We start from the raw sequence: 19,284 nt of genomic DNA on the forward strand, positions 1-19,284 counted from the left end.
TCCATTATTGGTAAATACTATTTAGAAAAAAATTTTAATTGAATGATAAATTTCAGGGATATCTAAAGAGTGAGGAAGGTGATGAGTTTTATCTTCCATTCAGGAAAACCAATTCAGAGGATTATCAGATGGTTTGATTGGCTGACGTAAGTTAGAGATCCGTTTAGATTTCAGAATCCTGAATCTTAAGTACACTTAAGAATCAGTCAGCAGAGGGGTGCCTGGGTGGCTTGGTCAGGTAAGCATCCGACTTTGGCTCAGGTCATGATCTCACAATTTGTGGGTTCGAGCCCCGTGTCAGGCTCTGTGCTGACTGCCAGCTCAGAGCCTGGAGGCTGTTTCAGATTCTGTATCTCCCTCTCTCTCTGACCCTCCCCTGCTCACGCTGTCTCTCTCTCTTTCTCTCAGAAATAAATAAAACATTTAAAAAAATTAAAAAAGAAGAATCAATCAGCAGAGGAACGCCTGGGTGACTCAGTTGGTTAAGCGCCATTGGTTCAGGTCATTATCTCACAGCTCCTGAGTTCAGGGCCCCACATCAGGCTCTGTGCTGACAACTCAGCCTTAAGCCTGCTTCTGATTCTGTCTCCCGTCTCTCTCTGCCCCTCCCCCGCTCACACTCTGTCCTTTTCTAAAAAATAAACATTAAAAAAATTTTTTTTAATTTTAGAAAATTTAACTACAGACTGAAAAAGGGAGAACTTTGACTAGAATACATTTACTGAAAAGTTAAAATAAAGACCTTTTGAAATATGGATTATATTCAGTGAGATGAGTGTTTTTAGGTAGTTGGGTAGATGAACCGATAATATGACTTAGTTTTAGATTTCATCATTCATTATAAAAATTCTCATTTAATTATCTTGTATATCTAGAGCTCAGCCTCTACTTGTCCTAAAGTAGATGCAATCTCTCCTGTTTCCCAATTCTAAAAAGCTTAGAAAAGAAATTATCTGTCGTACAACCTTTTGAAGTTCTTAAATCACTTTTATTATAATTCTTTTATGCCTTCATCCTCCTTTCGGTTCTATGGCAGGTTGTGGTGTAGCACACTGTGTAAATACAAAGTTTACAGCTTAAGTAAGATTTGCCTATTGCCTAAATGACAAAAAGGCAATGTGATAACTCTCTTGTTCTTTCTCTTTCCTTGTTTTGGAACTATTGACCTATTAATCTGAAAAGAATGTAAAAGTAGATGAAGCACTAGGAAAAAACACTTGGTATCAAATACTCTAATATTCATTATCTCTTATGGGTTATCTGCCTCATTCTCTTTCCATCTAGCTTTATCTGTCTTTGTAATTTAAACCTGTAAATGTGGGTTTCTTGGTGTGTTTCCAAGTATTTGAGTATATGAGAACTTCCAACTTGCCCAAATCTAATCAGTGATTTTGAGATTATACATTTGAATTCTTGAGCATTAATTTCATTTTTATATCACTTCTGAATATAATTAAAATATTTGGGGATGGTTCCTTAGCTCTGTTTCTTAAGCAGTATGTGTTTATCCAAGTAAACTTTGGTGTCTTCAGCAGTTAACTTTGATATTTAAGCTGACTGTATTGGCTATCGATTTATATATAGTTAGCCTCTATGTCTCTTATTTGGGTAAAGGAGTCAATTGCTGATTTGCAATAATACATGTCTAAATTTTTTTGTAAGTTAAAATTGCTTTACATAAAACCTGGAGCCAAGTTGTTTTTGTACTTTATACTTTTATAGCATATTATTGATGATAATCTAGTTAGAGGTCCTAAACAGTTTTTAATCTGTAAAAGCTGATTTCTGTGTTTGTGATGGAAAAGATGGGATTTAAACCATTTTATTTTCAGATTACTACATATGTATATGTGACTAATATGTTAACTTGTATCTAAGATGGGAGTAAGTAAACAAAGGAAAAGCTAGGATGTATTTTTTAATTTGTCCCTGAACTTAGTTCATCTGCTTCTGTGAAGGGAATGCACCAGAAGCAAAAACTAAACTTCTCTTCTATAACACTATTGTTTTAAATTGGTGAAAACCAGGGATGCCTGGATGGCTCAGTTGGTTAAGTGTCCAACTTTGGCTCAGGTCATGATCTGATGGCTTGTCGGTTTGAACCCTGCATTGGGCTCTGTGCTAATAGCTCAGAGCCTGGAGCCTGCTTCAGATTCCATGTCTCCCTCTTTGTCTGCCTCTTCCCCACTTCCACTCTGTCTCTCTTAAAAATAAACATTTTAAAAAAAACCTAAAAATATATATATTATATATTTTTTTGAGTTCCAAATTTCTTCATTTAATTTAAATGAGAACAAATATAAAATTGAGCTTATTTGATTCATAAAATGCCTTTGATATACAAAATTTCTTTAGAAACACAGAAATGACAGATAAAGTCATAACCTACAACAATCCATTGAAAATATATTAAAGAAACACTAGCAGATTAATCCAAACCTAGAGTTATAAAGCATAAATATTTTTGGCATTGATTCTCATAAGAGAAATAACTGGGGTGTGGGTATTTTGGCATATACAATTTTGTATAAAGGCCAAAATTTTGATGTCTTACACATCTTTTCTGTGAGGAATTAAATAGGAGTAAGAGCTGCAGTTTGGAGCACACTGAAGGAAAATTTTCCTAACAAAACTTGTTGCTTTTGTAAGAATATTTGTGAGTGATTAGCAACCTTCTGCATGTTATTTAATGTAAAACTGTCCTTTGGATTTTTTTTAATGTGTATTTTTGAAGGAGTACAAGCAGGGGAGGGGCAGAAAGAGGGGGACAGAGGATCCAAAGCGGGCTCTGCCCTGACAGGCTGATAGCGGTGAGCTTGACAGGCTCGAACTCACGATCTATGACATCATGACCTGAGCCAAAGTTGGACACTTATCCAAGTGAGCCACCCAGGTGCCCCTAAAACTGCCCTTTGGTTTTTAAACCATTATTTACAAAGGGTAGCTTTAACTGACAAAGTTGGGGGGGAAAGCAGAACTGTAAAATAATCAACAAATATATATCAAGTGCCTACCTACCCTGTGTGTCAGATGCCTTGGAGTATATTAAAATAGTGTTAGGATATGGTCCCTGATCTTACAGAACTTACCAAGGAACTACTTAAGGAGACAAAATAATTATTGATGAACTAAGTAATAGCCACTAAGAAGTTGCTGGGAGTAGTTGGGAAAAGAGAAGGATTGTTTTGAGCTGAGTTTTCTCATTTTCTCCACCTTAACAACTACAACTTAGATGAAGAGGAGTAACAAAAGCAAAGAACATTAGGTACACGGAAGAAGTTGAAACAAGAATAATATTACTCCCAATTCAATTAACTGTAAAGCTTTTTAGTTAAAGGACAGAATAGCATTGTGTTCTAGGAACAGAAACTCAGAAATTAGCCTGCCAGGGTAAACTATAGCTTTGATAGTTCCTGATAAAGATAGTTACTGATGACCTTGGGCAAGTCAGTTTACCGTCTAAGCTTTGGTGTTTTTCATTTGAAAATGGAAAATGATTGTAGAATCTATACTAGCCTTTATTCATAGGAGTATAATATACATAGATTAAATGTGAGATATTACTTGGAAAGCACATGTCAAACAAATGTTCAGTAAATGTTACCTATTGTTACAATTACTCTAAGACTTATATGTTTTACAGCCTTTAAGTTATGTGGGGAAAGGCATTACATATTCCTGTTAGGGTCATCATTTAAGCATTGTACTTGAAAATTGGTTAAATTTTTTTGTGTTTCAAATATAAGACCGCTGTAGAAAACAATTAAATTCTCTTATCTCTAACCTGATAAAAAGAATGATTTTTAACAATCATCTTTTTCCTCCAGCTATTTCTCATAAACATTAATTGTATTTAAACAGTAATATTTATTTTTAAATGCCTTGATTGTATTAGTCAAGGAATTTCTGGTATGCACAAACTGGTTAAAGTAATAGCAGCTGACCAACTCAATTCTGTGTTTTTGGGCTATTTATTAAGTTCTGGTATCACAAACTTAAAGTCTTTCTTTATACCTCTTTAGTTAGGAAAGAATTGCAGTTGGACTTAACACTAGAATTATGTGCCCCCTCAACCAAATTTCAGCAATTTTATGAAATTATTATAGATGTTTTACCAAAACGTTTATTAGAATATTGTGCTAAGAAAACAAATAAAATGCTTGTCTCTTATTCTTTATATCTAGTTGATTCTGCCTGCATTCCTTATTTATTTATCTTCTATTCTTATCTTCTGTGAGTAATAGGACACCTCTCTGTACTTTTGCCTGCTCTTTCTTGTGTAAATCATTGCTCTGATTTGTTCCACTTGCTGCATTTTTTATTTTGCTAAATAGTTTTATAAGTGTTAAATTATATTTAAAGTCTTCTGTATCGTATCCCATTTAAGCTGCAATCCATTCCAGTCTTGCCTGGCTCTAAAGGGTATTGTTTTAGTTCATACTTTTATAATTGAGTACTAAATGTTAATTTTATGGGAAAGGTGGCTTGGAATTTCTTTCTGCAATATTTGTATGCCCATTACAGTTGATTTGTGTGATTGAAGCATGGAAGAGCAAATTGTAGCACTTATTCATTTAGCTGTGTTCAAATGCCTGTTGCTGCATGCCATCAAACAACTTGTAATAGCTTTTCCTCTTATTACTACTTAAGGCTGAATACTACATATTCTTTCCCTCCTAGAGTCAAGAATTGAAGGTTGGCTTTCAATACCAAATAGAGGAAATATCAAACGATATGGCTGGAAGAAACAGGTATATATGCCTCATTTTTTCTAATTGATATTCTGTTATATATTTTACTTTCAAAGCATAGAACTTGTATTATGCTTTATTATTAGTATTAATCTAAGATTAATACAATATACTTTAGACGTAAATGACAAGTGTTGTGTTTATCATTTTAAACCAAGTTGCTATTGCTCTTATATATCTTCCCCTGTTTTTCTCATTTCAGTATGTTGTAGTAAGCAGCAAAAAAATTTTATTCTATAATGATGAGCAAGATAAGGAACAATCTAATCCATCCATGGTATTGGACATAGAGTAAGTTGTCTTTGGTTGAATTTTAAATCAGTTGGGTGTTATTTTATGATAATTATTTATAGACTTACAATTTAGTTCATATTTTGTTATTTAAATGATATTACCTGCTTTTCTTAACAAATTTTAAAACTTCATATTAGGGAGCCTGGGTGGCTCAGTTGGTTGAGCATCCAACTCTTGATTTCAGCTCAGGTCATGATCAGTTCATGGGTTCAAGGCTCACATCAGGCTCTGTGCTGACAGTGTAGAGCCTTCTTGGGATTTTCTCTCCCTGCCCCCCTCTGTTCCTCCCTCACTCTCTCAAAATAAATAAACTTTTAAAAAAATTTTAATAAAAATAAAAGAATAAAATTTCATATTAAATCTTTATCAAAATGGAAGAGGGGGAATTTTACATAGCTGATTCATGTATTCTAAAGACAATTTTTTTATTTCAAATGTTTATTGATTTTTAAGTTCAGAGAGCATTTCCAAAAGTACTGTATATGATTATGCAGTCATTGTTAAGGATATATAAATATATCTTTTGCTTTTAATATTAGGTCACAGAGGCCTTTACTAAGCTTAGGATGTTTCCCCTGCATTCATTCTTTTTTTTTTATGTTTTTATATATTACTGAGACAGAGAGAAACAGGGCATGAGTGGGGGAAGGGCAGAGACAGAGACAGAGACAGAATCGGAAACAGGCTCCAGGCTCTGAGTTAGCTATCAGCACAGAGCCCGATGCTAGGCTCAAACCCACAAACCATGAGATCATGACCTGAACTGAAGTCGGACGCTTAACCAACTGAGCCACCCAGGCGCCCCATCTGAAACCATTTCTTAAGCACTGCTGTCTGTATCATCATGAGGGCTATAGATTGTACAAGGATGAGTAAGACAGTTCCATATTTAAGGAGCTTACATACAAGTGGTAGAAAAGGGTCAAACATGCAACAAAATATAAATTCAAAGTGAAATGTGATGGGTGCTATTTATGAAAAATATAAACTTAAAGTGTTGACATTCCTTTGTAATTAAACATGTGTGAAATCAATTATACCTAGAATATAAAAAGAATTGAGCAGCTACCAGAGGGTTCTCAAATTCTATTTCCCATTTTTTTCTTTTTTTCAAGTATAATTAACATACAGTGTTATGTTTCAGGTGTGCAATATAGTGAGTCAGCAATTCCGTGTATATTCAGCGCTCCTCATAATATGTATAATTTTAATCCCCTTCACCTATTTCACTCATCGCCCCACCCACCTCCCTTCTGGTAGCCATCAGTTTGTTCTCTAAGAGTCTGGTTTTTTGTCTTTTTTGTTATTGTTCATTTGTTTCTTAAATTTCACTTAGGAGTGAAACAGGGTATTTGTCTTTCTCTGACTGACCTAGCTCACATAGCATTATACCTTCTAGATCCAAGGTCCATCTATGCTGTTGCAAATAACAGGATTTCATTCTTTTTTATGGCTGAGTAATACTCTTTTCACCTACGAATGGGTGTTTGTGTTGTTTTCATATCTTGGCAATTATAAATAATGGTAGAATAAACATAGGGGTTGTATATATTCCTTCAAATTAGTGTTTTTGTATTCTTTAGATAAATACCCAGTAGTAGAATTACTGGATCATATGATAATTCTATTTTTAATTTTTTGAAAAACCTTTATATTGTTTTCTATAGTGGCTGCACCAGCATACATTCCCACCAACACAAGGGTTCCTTTTTCTTCACATTCTTGCCAACATTTGTTATTTCTTATATTTTTAATTCTAGCTATTCTGACAGATATAAGATGTTCTCTCATTATTCTTTCAAATTGCATTTCCCGGATGGTTACTGATGTTGAGCATCTTTTCATGTGTCTGTTGGCCATCTGTATGTCTTCTTTGGAAAAATGTCTGCTCATGTCCTCTCCCCATTCTCAAATTGGATTCTTTGGGAGTTTTTTGGTGTTGAATTGTATAAGTTCTTTATATAACTTATTACATAATCATTTGCAAATATCTACTCCCATTCAGTAGGTTGATGGCTTGTTTTGTTGGTTTCTTTTGTTGTGCATTTCATTTTGGTGTAGTCCTAATAATTTAATTTTGGTTTAGTTTCCCTTGCCAAAGGAGACATATGTAGAAAAAATCTTTGACTTTATCAAAGAGATTACCGCTTATGTTTTCTTCTAGAAGTTTTGTGATTTCAGGTCTCACTTTTAAGTCTTTAATCCATTTGAAGTTTATTTTTGTGTATGGTGTAAGAAAGTAGTCCGGTTTTTTTGTTTTTGTTTTTGTTTTTGTTTTTGTTTTGCGTGTAGCTGTCTAGTTTTCCCAGCACCATTTGTTGAAGAGACATTTACCTGTTTTGTGTTCTTGCTTCCTTTGTTGTAGGTTAATCAATCATCAAAGCATGGGTTTATTTCTGGGCTCTCTATGCTGTTCTGCTGATCTATGTGTCTGTTTTTGTACCAGTACCATACTGTTTTGATTTCCTTATTTTTTGAAGAAGTATTGGTTTTAAACATTTAAATGACCAACTTAAGTGGAACAATACATAAATACTAATATTGGAGACATCATCTTTCAGCTAAGTTAAATGCTTTCAGATTTATGAAAGTCTGTTGTTTTACCTTTTTATTGAAGTATAATTTTTATAAAATGCATACATCATAAGTGTTCTGTTCTTTTGACAGTTAAAACACCCATGTAATCATTACCCATTACAAAATAAAGAATATTTCCATCATCCTAGAAAGCCCACTTATACCATTTCCTCAGGGGGAAAAAAAAGTTTATCTGAATTCTTTTACTGAGTTTTGCCTCTCCTGGAGCTTCATATAAATGGAATCATTGTGCCTGGCATCTTTTACCCAGCATAGTGTTTTGCTATGTGTATCAGTGTCTGTTCCTTTTATTGCTGAGTGGTATTTCATTGAATTAATATATCTCAATTTGTTTATCCATTTTTCTGTTGATGAACATTAGGATTGCTTTCAGTTAGGAGTTATTATAAATAAGACTGTTATGAACATTCTTTTGGTGGATTTATGTTTTCATTTTTTCATGTGTAATTACTTAGTGGAATCCTGAGTATTGAATAAATCTGCGTTTAATCTTTTAAAAATCTACCAAATAGTCCTCAGAAATAGTTACACTGTGTTATGCTCACCAGCAGTATATGAATTTCAGTTCCATGTTTTCACCATCTTATGGTGCTATCAGTCTTTGATTTATGCTGTTCTTTTTTATTTTTATTTTTTCATTTTAATTCCAGTGTAGTTAACATTTTAACTATTCTAATGAATGTGAAATGCTAGCTCATTATTGTCTTAACTTGTATTTTCCCCCATTACTAATGATAACAAAAATCTTTTCAGGTGTTCATTGGCCATTTGTGTATCTTAAATATTTCCATGTCTTTTGCCCATTTTTAGTTGGATTGCTTGTCTTTTATAAGATAGATTTGTAAAAGTTTTTTTAATGTGTTTTTAATTTTTTTTTTTTTTTTTTGAGAGGGAGACAGCGTATAAGCAGGGGAGGGACAGAGAGAGAGAGACACACACAAATCTGAAGCAGGCTTCAGGCTCTGAGTTGTCAGCCCAGAGCCTGATACAAGGCTCATACTGATGAACTGCAGGATCGTGACTTGAGCTGAAGTCAGAAGCTTAACCAACTGAGCCACCCCGCCGGTGGCCCTGTAAAAGTTCTGTATATATATTCTGGATATGAGTTCTATATCAGAAATAGTGCAAATATTTCCTAATCTGTGGCTTGCCTATTCATTTTCTTTATGGTGTCTTTTAATGGAAACATGTATTAATTTTTAAAAGATAGCCTTTTGTAGTCCAAGAAATTTTGCCTCCAAGGTGAATATATTCTCTGTCTTCTTTTAGGAGCTTTCTTTTTCTAGGCTTTATATTTAAGTTATGATTTAAAAAAAAATTTTTTTAGGGTGTATTTATTTTACAGACACAGAATGTGAGTGGGGCTGGGGTCAAGGATAGGGTACAGAGAGAGAGGGAGACACAGAATCTGAAGCAGGTTCCAGGCTCCAAGCTGTCAGCACAGAGCCCATTGCGGGACTTGAACTCATGAACTACAATATCATGAGCCAAAGTCAAACGCTTAACTGACTGTGCCGCCACCCATTAAGTTATGATTAATCTCAAAATTTATTTTTGTGTATGGTAAGAGGTTGCAGTTGAAGTTAGTTTTGTATGTGCATGTGTATTTTCCATGTGGATATCTGGTTATTCCAGTACTATTTATTTTTATATATTGATCTTGAATCCACTAATCTTGTTTATTAACCAGTTTTATTGGGTTTTTGGTGGATTCCATAGGGCTTTTCTACAAATGTAATCGCATCATCTCCAAATAATGATAGTTTTACTTCTTTCCATTCTATATGTCTTTATCACATCTATGGATTCATATGATCACCACCAAATACAGAGCAGTTCCATCACAGGGAACCATAATGCTATCCTTTGTAGCCAAAACAAGTGCCTTTTCTGCCCCCATCTGTAATCTTGTTTTCCACCTCTATAATTTTGTGTTTTCAAGCATGGTCATATAAATGGAACCAAATAGTTTGTAACCTTTGAACTTTGAAAAGAGAACCTCTGTCTCTTTTCACACAGAATAATTTTCTTGAGATTCATCCAAGTTATCGTTTGTTCCTCTTTCTTGTTGAGTAGTATTCCATGATATGAATGTACCACAGCGTTTAACCATTCATTTGGGCTGTTCTCAGGTTTGGGCTCTTATAAATCAAGCTTATCTGAACGTTCATGTACAAGTTTTTATGTAAATATAAATTTTCATTTCTATGGAATAAAGGCCCAGGAATTCAGTTGCTGGGTTATATGTTAAGTTTATGTTTATTTAGTTTTGTAAGAAACAGCCATGCTGGTTTTCAAAGTGGCTCTGCAGTTTTTACATTTCTACTACAGTTGTGTGAGTGATCTAGTTTCTCTGCATCTTCATCAGTATTTGATATTATTACTATTTTTAGTTTTTAAAGTCTGATAGGTGTGTAGTGATGCCTATGGTGATTTTAATTTGCATTTCTCTAATGACTAACGATGTTGAACATCATTTAATGTGCTTATTTGCCACCTGCATGTCCTCTTCAATGAAATGTTTGTCTTTTACTGTAAATGAGTTTAATAGTTTATGTCATACTTATTTTCATCTTAGTAAATTGTTTCACGTTCGACCTGTAACCCAAGGAGATGTTTACAGAGCTGAAACTGAAGAAATTCCTAAAATATTCCAGGTAAAAAACCTTTAAATTCTAATTTTAGAAGATCTTTTAATTAAGGACTAAATGCATTTTGTGAAGTATACAAAAACACCAATGTTTTTTTATAGTTTGAAACTTATATGTACAAATTAAGACTTTTTAAAATCTTCCTTTTACCATTCCTGAATGTAGATTCTATATGCAAATGAAGGTGAATGTAGAAAAGATGTAGAGATGGAACCAGTACAACAAGCTGAAAAGACTAATTTTCAAAACCATAAAGGCCATGAGTTCATTCCTACACTCTACCACTTTCCCGCCAACTGTGAGGCCTGTGCCAAACCTCTCTGGCATGTTTTTAAGCCACCTCCTGCCCTAGAATGTCGAAGATGCCATGTTAAGTGCCACAGAGATCACTTAGATAAGAAAGAGGACTTAATTTCTCCATGTAAAGGTAAGGCATAAAAATTACTTTTACAGTTTATAACAAATTAGAAAATTAAGTCCCACTGAAATAATTTCTTCTGGGGCGCCTGGGTGGCTTAGTCGGTGGGGCGTCCGGCTTTCGCTTAGGTCATGATCTCGCGGTTCATGGGTTCGAGCCCCGCGTCGGGCTCTGTGCTGACTGCCAGCTCAGAGCCTGGAGCCTGTTTCAGTCTGTGACTCCCTCTCTCTCTGACCTTCCCCTGCTCACGCTGTCTCTCTTTCTCCTAGAAATAAATAAAACATTAAAAATAATAATAATAATAATAATTTCTTCAAATGTAACATTTTCTATACCAAGTTAAAAAGAGATTATAAGAAGTAGTATTTTGACACTAGTGGAGCAACATGTAGCTGTCATTTCACAGCTACAAATCCAGCTTTGCACATAATGTTTTTAAGGAGAATTGTGCCCTTGTAAAAAAAAAAAAAAAAAAAACTTTAAGAAATTACTCTAAATTGGAGAGAAGAGCTATAGGTGAGTTCCACTATATTATTCCTCCTTAAATTTTTGCCTTCTGCTTGTTTTCTGTTTGTCTGGTTTTCACTGCCTGGACCAACATACAGGGTCATAAAGAAGTACCTTCTAGTTTAGAAAGAGTAGCTTGAGGGAAAGAATATAGGCAATAGCTATTTTAAATAAGAAACTTAAGTTCTAAAAATACATTAATTTGTTTCACTTCCACTTTTTGTTATTGTTATTTCTTTTATTACTTTATTTTTCTTAATAGTTTGTGATTAATGTCTTCTTTTTAAATTTTCAGGCTTAATTAAGGAGAGATATTGTCCAAGCTTAATTAAGCATAGTAAAGCTTTTAAAATTTTAGGCACTTACAAAATTATGCATTCAGTAGGGCCATTTTATATGCTTACTGTATGACTCTATTTTTTCTATTTTTTTTAAATTTTTTAAATGTTTTATTTATTTCTGAGAGAGAGAGAGAAAGACAGTGTGAGCAGGGGAGGGTCAGAGAGAGAGGGAGACACAGAATCCGAAACAGGCTCCAGGCTCTGAGCTAGCTGTCAGCACAGAGCCTGATGTGGGGCTCGAACCATGAACCGTGAGATTACGACCTGAGCCGAAGTCGGACGCTTAACCAACTGAGCCACCCAGGCACCCCTATTTTTTCTGTTTTTTTAAATGTTTATTTCTTCTGCGATAGCACATGTGCACGCGAGCCAGGGAGGGGCGGAGAGAGAAGGAGAGGGAAAGAATCTGAAGCAGACTCTGCACTGTCAGCATGGAACCCAGTACACGGCTAAATCACACAAACCATGAGATCAAGACCAGAGCTGAAATCAAGGGTCTGATGCTCAACTGACTGAGCCACCCAGATGCCCCTGTATGACTTTAATTGTATCTTTTTTGGTTTTAACAGTCAGTTATGATGTAACATCAGCAAGAGATATGCTGCTGTTAGCATGTTCTCAGGATGAACAAAAAAAATGGGTAACACATTTGGTGAAGAAGATCCCTAAGAATCCACCATCTGGTTTTGTTCGTGCATCCCCGCGAACACTTTCCACAAGATCCACTGCAAATCAGTCTTTCCGAAAAGTGGCCAAAAATACATCTGGAAAAACTAGGTAAGGATTGCACTGTTAACCTTTCTGACAATGTGAAAGTGATTGGTTAATATTTATTAAAATCTAAAATCTAATTGTTCTTTTCCCCATCGAGGGCATCATTTTATATATGACATGAAATGACTTCACAAATTAGTTTGATTCCTGTTTGAAGTTAATAATAATTTTAAACTTCATATTTAGTTCCAGGGCCATGTCAGATTTCACTATCTTGGTTGGTATACATGGCACATACTTAGCCTTAACGTTTTAAACTACTTGTGGTTGTTTTTTCAATCAAAATTACTTGGTATTATCAGTGAAAATGGTGTTGCAAATAAACTTCCCAGTTAAATATCCCCCTTCTATGTATTTTTACCTGATTTTGATAGAATTTTTTCAAAATATTTATATGATATAATAATTGCAAGACATATTTAAACCCTCCCTGGAAAAGGGGTGATGATATCTCATTAAGTTCTCATACATTTTTGTACATAAATGAGGCTCAGAGGAATCAAGCCACTTGAGCAAGATCACACAGCTAGTGGCACAGTCAGGGTTGAAACCTATTTTTATTTTTATCTAGTTCTAAAGCCTATGTTTTTTATCCTATACCAAATACTAACTTTCCTGGAGTGTAACCCCTGTGTTAAGAAGAACATTTTAATCTAGAACTGAGACCTAACACTGATTTGTATCTTTGCTGATATCACTCAAGTCATCCAAGCAGACTTAAAAACATTTTAAAAAAAACTTTTTTTAATCTTTATTTATTTTTGAGAGAGAGACAGAGAGAGCATAAGCAGGAGAGGAACAGAGAGAGATGGGGGACAAAGAATCTGAAGCAGGTTCCAGGCTCTGAGCTGTCAGCACAGAGCCTGACGTGGGGCTCAAACTCAAGAATCATGAGATCATGACCTGAGCTGAAGCCAGAAGTTTAACTGACTGAGCCACCCAGATGCCCCAAAACCATGTTTCATTCATCCCATTTCTTCAGTCCCTATTAATAACCAAGTCTAACTCTTTGGAAATGCCTACTTAGACATTATACCTTCCATATTCTTCACCCTCTATACTACTTGAGTGTATTATCACCCCACTCCTGACTTATTTCTGTAAAATCTTATATCACCTCTCTCCTGTATAGGATAAAGCTGGATCTAAAATTATATAAAATTGAATTATAGCTTTGTAAAAAGCAAAACAAAAAAAATACCATGTGTTTGAAATAGAGTAGAAGCAGAAAGAAGATAATACTAAGTGTATTTTTCCTTTTTCTGTTTTCCAAATTTAGGTATTAATTACACATAAAGGTAATATATATTTACCTTTCCCTCCATATTTGTTTCTTGCATTTTTAAACTGAGTATATTTCTTTTTTGTTTTTTAATGTATACTTATGTCTGAGAGAGAAAGAGAGACAGAGCATGAGCAGGGGAGGGGCAGAGAAAGAGGGAGACACAGAATCTGAAACAGGCTCCAGGTTCTGAGCTGTCAGCACAGAACCTGATGTGGGGTTCGAACTCGTGGACTGCAAGATCATGACCTGAGCAGAAGTCAGATGCCCAACTTGGATGACTGAGCCATCCAAGTGCCCCTGAGTATATTTCTTAAATTACAACTTTTTCTTTTTCTTCCCCCCCCGCAGCAGTTAACCATGTGACCTAACGCCTTGTGGAATCATGTGGAATGCTACCTGATAAACCAGGCTTCTTTAACCATGCAGACAGGCTGTTCCTTTGACACAAATATCACAGGCTTCAGGGTTAAGATTGCTGTTATTCTGTCCTTGCTTTGGCACAAAAGCACACTGAGGGTTTTTTTGTTTTTTGTTTTTTGTTTCAATTGCGGGTTTGCCTACAGGTAGATTAGGTTAATTATTACTATGTAATGCAAGTACAGTTGGGGGAAAGCTTAGGTAGATATATTTTTTTAAAAAGGTGCTGCCTTTTTGAATTTCTAAGAAAACGCCTGTCAATCATGATAGAACACAGTTTTCCTCATATGAGTGAGAGGAAGGGACTTTCACTTTCAAGTGGAATGGCCAATCACTATGAAGATCAGCTCATGGAAGGAGTAAAGAAAATATCTCAAAATGAGACAACTGAAATTCTTTTAAATGACTTCAGTCTTTGTGCTCTTGTAAGACTATACACAACTATTTTAAGAAAACAGTGACATCACTTGACTTCAGTGCCCTCACTGTAGAATTTAAAAGCCTCACCTTTGATTGCCCATGGTGGACTTATGGAGAATAAATATTTTACATTATGCTTTACAAAATACTGTATGTGTTTCAGCACGTTTATAGATTGGGGAATGGGAGAAGGCAAAAAACCATTTTTTTTTTTACATTTAATCTATGCATTTTTGCCAAGCCATATTGAGTTATTTTACTACTAGAGACATTAGGAACTAACTGTACAAAAAAAAAAAAAAAAAAAACCCAAGTTTTAAAAGCATTTTGTGGGGTACATCATTTCTGTAATTGTATAATGTATTTCTTTGTGGTTTTAAGTGATAAAGACATTAAGTTAACAAACATATAAGAAATGTATGCACTGTTTGAAATGTAAATTATTCTTAGAACACTTTCAATGGGAGTTGCATTGCCCTTTTAGTGCCTTAATTTGAAAATTATTTTACTGCCATGACTAAATATAGAAATTTCAAAAGAACGTATTTTCAAAAACGTGTCAGTGGGTTTTTTTCATTGATAATTGGTTTAATTTAAAATATTTAGAGGTTTGTTGGACTTTCATAAATTGAGTACAATCTTTGCATTAAACTACCTGCTACAATAATGAATGACTTTATAAAATTCTGCAAAATATGTAGGTTATATCAATATAAAATTATGACAATACATCTGTGATGTTTTCCAGTTAACATAGGAATTACCAGATAAATACTGTTAAACTCTTGTCCTATACAGGAGTTGATTCATATGGGCAGTATGATTTATTGTTTATTTTTTTAACCAAATACCTCCTCAGTAATTTATAATGGCTTTGCAGTAATGTGTATCAAATAAGAAGCACTGGAAAACTGATTTGTCTCTAGGATGATATGCATGTTTCAAGTGGTATTGAAAGCCGCACTGATGGATATGTAATAATAAACATATCTGTTATTAATATGCTAATGACTCTGTGCTCATTTAATGAGAAATAAAAGTAATTTATGGATGGATACCTTTAATAATGACTGGTGTTTTCTCATGGCTGAAATGAATAGAAACCTTGTTATAAAGTAGTCCCTGACTGTATACCAATGTTTGTTAAATTCCGTAACTAGATTAAAGTGAATTTTTAAAAGAAAATTTGGTTTGGGCTCTAAAACAAGTTGTTACAGTTGAAATGAAAAATTGTCTAATGTCTGTTGGGAAACAGTTCTCTGTAAGTCCCTTGCATTTCTCCACATCTTGTGAGCAGTGGCTCTGACAGCCTTAATTCTAGATTATCTTTACCAAAGTTATTTGTATAGTGAACAGCCTTGGACAATATCATGTCTCTGTCAAGAGAAAGGCAGGTTGCTTACAACCCAATATAATAAAAGGTAATGTCTCCCTCTAGAACAAAAGTTGGCAGATTTTTCTTGTGCTCCTTATAAGAGAATCAAATATACTAAACTTCAGATCCTTAGATGTAATCCAAACCCACTGCGTGCTCAGCACCCCCTTAGCCACTCTTTATTTTGGAGAGGAGCATAGGAGAACTGTCAGGAATGTGAAGCTCATGCTGCTTGCTTTATTGTTAGTATACAGTTGTTTGGCTCTGTAAGGTCCAGTAAAGTGCAGACAACAATTCTAATTAGTTTAAGAAGGAGACCTGAGCATGGAACTACACATGCAAGCCTGAGCTGAGACCAGGGACTCTGGGCTAAAAAGAAAACAGCCACTGTCCTTATTTACAGGCTGAGAACTATGGGTCCCTTGTCGTCATTTGAAGTTTCAGCTTAAAATAACCTGTCTACAGTTCATTTAAAATTAAAAAAAAAAAATCTAAACACAATAATCAAACCCCACTTGGTAAAATATGTTCCCAGGGGCGCCTGGGTGGCTCAGTCAGTTAAGTGTATGACTTCGGCTCACGTCATCTCACAGTTCATTAGTCTGAGCCCGCGTCAGGCTCTGTGCTGACAGCTCAGAGCCTGGAGCCGGCTTCAGATACTGTATCTCCCTCTCTCTCTGCCCCTCCCCTGCTCCCACTCTGTCTCTCTTTCTCTCTCTCAAAAATAAACATTAGAAAATTTTAAAAATATGTTCTCATTTTTTTTTCATATCACTGGAAATTCTGTAATATCCAAATTTAGTAATCATATAAGTCAATGAATTGGTTCTTACTGGGTTGCTAATTTGAGCTTCCAGTTTCTAATTTTCAATTTGTAATACTTCTACAATTCCTGTTACCAAAGAAAGCACAACTACTAGCAGCCATTTGAATAAATAAAGACCATGTTTTTTTTTTTAATTAGTTGATTGTGAATGGCATTATATACTGTCTATTACACTTGCTTTATAACTCTGTGGTATCATTTAATGAACATGTAATTCTGCCATCCAACTGGAAATGAATTGTGTGTGTGTGTGTGAAGTAAAGATCAAAGGTTTTTGTTTTTTGTTTTTTCCTCCATTTGGATATCCAGTTGGTCCTACAGTATTTATTGATGACTAGCCTTCCCTGTATCATAAACCATGTGACAGTCTATTTCTCTAACCTTGTAAATATCAGTTTTAATTACTGTAGTTCTGTAAAAAAGATGGTATCTAGAGTGTAAGTCTTCCAACTTTGTAGTTCTTCAGATTGATGTGGGTATTCTTGGCCCCCTTACATTCCCATATAAGTTTTGTTTTTTAATTTTTTTAATATTATTTTTGAGAGAGAGAGCAAGCAGGGAAGGGACAGAGAGAGAGGGAGACACAGAATCTGAGGCAGGCTCCAGTCTCCCAGCTGTCAGCACGGAGCCCGATGCAGGGCTTGAACCCACTAGCAGTGAGATCATGACCTGAGCCAAAGTCGGATGCTTAACCAACTGAGCCACCCAGGTGCACCTCAAATATCTTATGCTTTTAGTGTTAATTTTTTTTTATCAAGATGTCTGCTCATTGCAATAAATTAAAGAAATGCAAAAGTATATATGCTAGACAGTTGATGTCTACCTGTCTTAAACCTCACCCCTACCCCACCAATTCCTTAGTGGGTTATCTTCAGAATATATGTAACTTGGACTTTTGTGAAGTATGGAAAGACTAACATTCTACTTAACATATAGAAAGCCCTGAAGTACACAAAAATTAAATATCTCCTCTTTTTCATCAAATGTTAATGAATTGTTGGAATAAACCAAGGAGAGGAAAGATCTATACTCAAGCTATAAAGAACTGATCAAAGAAATTGAAGACACAAACAAATGAAAGGATATACCAAGCTCATGGATTGGAAGGATTAATATTGTTAAAATGCCCATACTGCCCAAAGCCATCTACAGATTTAAAGCAATTCCTATCAAAATACCAATAGAATTTTTCACAGGAAAAGAGCAAATAATACTAAAGTTTGTATAGAACCAAGATGCCCCCCTCCCCCCAGCCAAAACAATCTTGGGAAAGAACAAAACTGGAGGTATCACAGTTCCAGATTTCAATATATACTACAAAGTTGTTGTAATCAAAACAATATGGTGTTGGCACAAAAATCAACACATAGATCAATAGAACAGAATAGACAGCCCTGAAATGAAACCATGCTTATATGCTCAATTAGTCTATGACAACAGAGGCAAGAATATAATGGAGAAAAGACAGTCTGTTCAACAAATGGGAAAACTGGACCACTTTCTTAGACTATACACACACAAAATAAAAAATTCAAAATGGATTAAAGACTTAAATGTGAGGTGTGAAACCATAAAAATCATAGAAGAAAATGTAGGCAGTAATTTTTTTTTTTTACATCAACCTTACCAGTATATTTATGGATAAGTTTCCTCAGGCAAAGAAACAAAAACAAAAATTAACTCTTGAGACTATACCAAAATTAAAAGCTTTTGCATAGCAAAGGAAACTGTTAATGAAAGGTAACCCACTGATTGGGAAAAGACAGTTGCAAATGATATATCTAATAAGGATTAATATCCCAAAAATATAAATAATTTCCACAACACAACCCAAAAACAATCTGATTAAATGGGCAGAGGACATGAATAGACATTTTTCCAAGGAGAACATACATACAGATGGTCCAACATGAAAAGATGCTCAACATCACTAATCATCAAGGAAATGCAAATCAAAAGTACAATGAGACATCATCTTATACCTGTCAGATTGGCTAGAATCAAAAAGACAAAGAAATAACAAGTGTTGGTAAGAATGTAGAGAAAAAGGAACTTTTGTACACTGTTGGTGGGAATGTAAATTGGTACAGCTTCCGTGAAAGACAGTATGGAAGTTTCTCAAAAAAATTAAAAATAGAATTACCATATGATCGAATAATTTCACTACTGGGTATTTACCCAGTAGTTTAAAAAAAAAAAAAAAGGAAGGAGAAGAAAAGTAGGAGGGGAAAAAAAGGAAAAGGATAAATCCAAAAAGATCAAATTCACTCTGTTTATTGCAGCATTATTTACTATAGCCAAGATATGGAAGAACCCCAATTATCTATCCATAGATGAATGGATAAAGAAGATGTGCAGTATGTGTGTGTAATGGAATATTGCTTGGCCATAAAAAAGAATGAAATCTTGCCATTTGCACCAACACAGATGGACCTAGAGAGTATTATGCTAAGTGAAATAAGTTAAAGATAAATACCATATTGGTTTACTTATATGTAGAATCTAAAAACAGAACAACAACAACAAAAAAACTCATATAGAGAACAAACTGGTGGTTGCCATAGGGTAAGTGGGTGAGGGAATGGGTGAAATAGATAAAGGGAATTAAGAGGCACAAACTTTAAAAT

The 19,284-nt window shown here is 34.7% G+C and overlaps 1 protein-coding gene across 2 annotated transcripts in view; it reads left to right on the forward strand.

Annotated features, from left to right (window-relative positions):
• ROCK1 (Rho associated coiled-coil containing protein kinase 1) overlaps nucleotides 1-15,520 on the forward strand; it is a 177,522-nt gene extending 162,002 nt beyond the window's left edge. For both annotated transcript variants that reach the window (XM_039217786.1, XM_039217790.1), the window contains exons 28-33: nucleotides 4,681-4,751; nucleotides 4,954-5,042; nucleotides 10,222-10,300; nucleotides 10,460-10,721; nucleotides 12,130-12,337; nucleotides 13,968-15,520. In XM_039217786.1, the coding sequence (XP_039073717.1) occupies nucleotides 4,681-4,751; nucleotides 4,954-5,042; nucleotides 10,222-10,300; nucleotides 10,460-10,721; nucleotides 12,130-12,337; nucleotides 13,968-13,974 (716 nt within the window). In that variant the 3' untranslated portion in view covers nucleotides 13,975-15,520. The remainder of the gene's footprint in view (nucleotides 1-4,680; nucleotides 4,752-4,953; nucleotides 5,043-10,221; nucleotides 10,301-10,459; nucleotides 10,722-12,129; nucleotides 12,338-13,967) is intronic.
• Nucleotides 15,521-19,284: the final 3,764 nt, after the last annotated feature.

The sequence above is a fragment of the Hyaena hyaena genome, unplaced genomic scaffold (genome assembly GCF_003009895.1).
Source record: "Hyaena hyaena isolate Hyena2069 unplaced genomic scaffold, ASM300989v1 scaffold_14, whole genome shotgun sequence".
NCBI classification, from domain to species: Eukaryota; Metazoa; Chordata; class Mammalia; order Carnivora; family Hyaenidae; genus Hyaena; species Hyaena hyaena.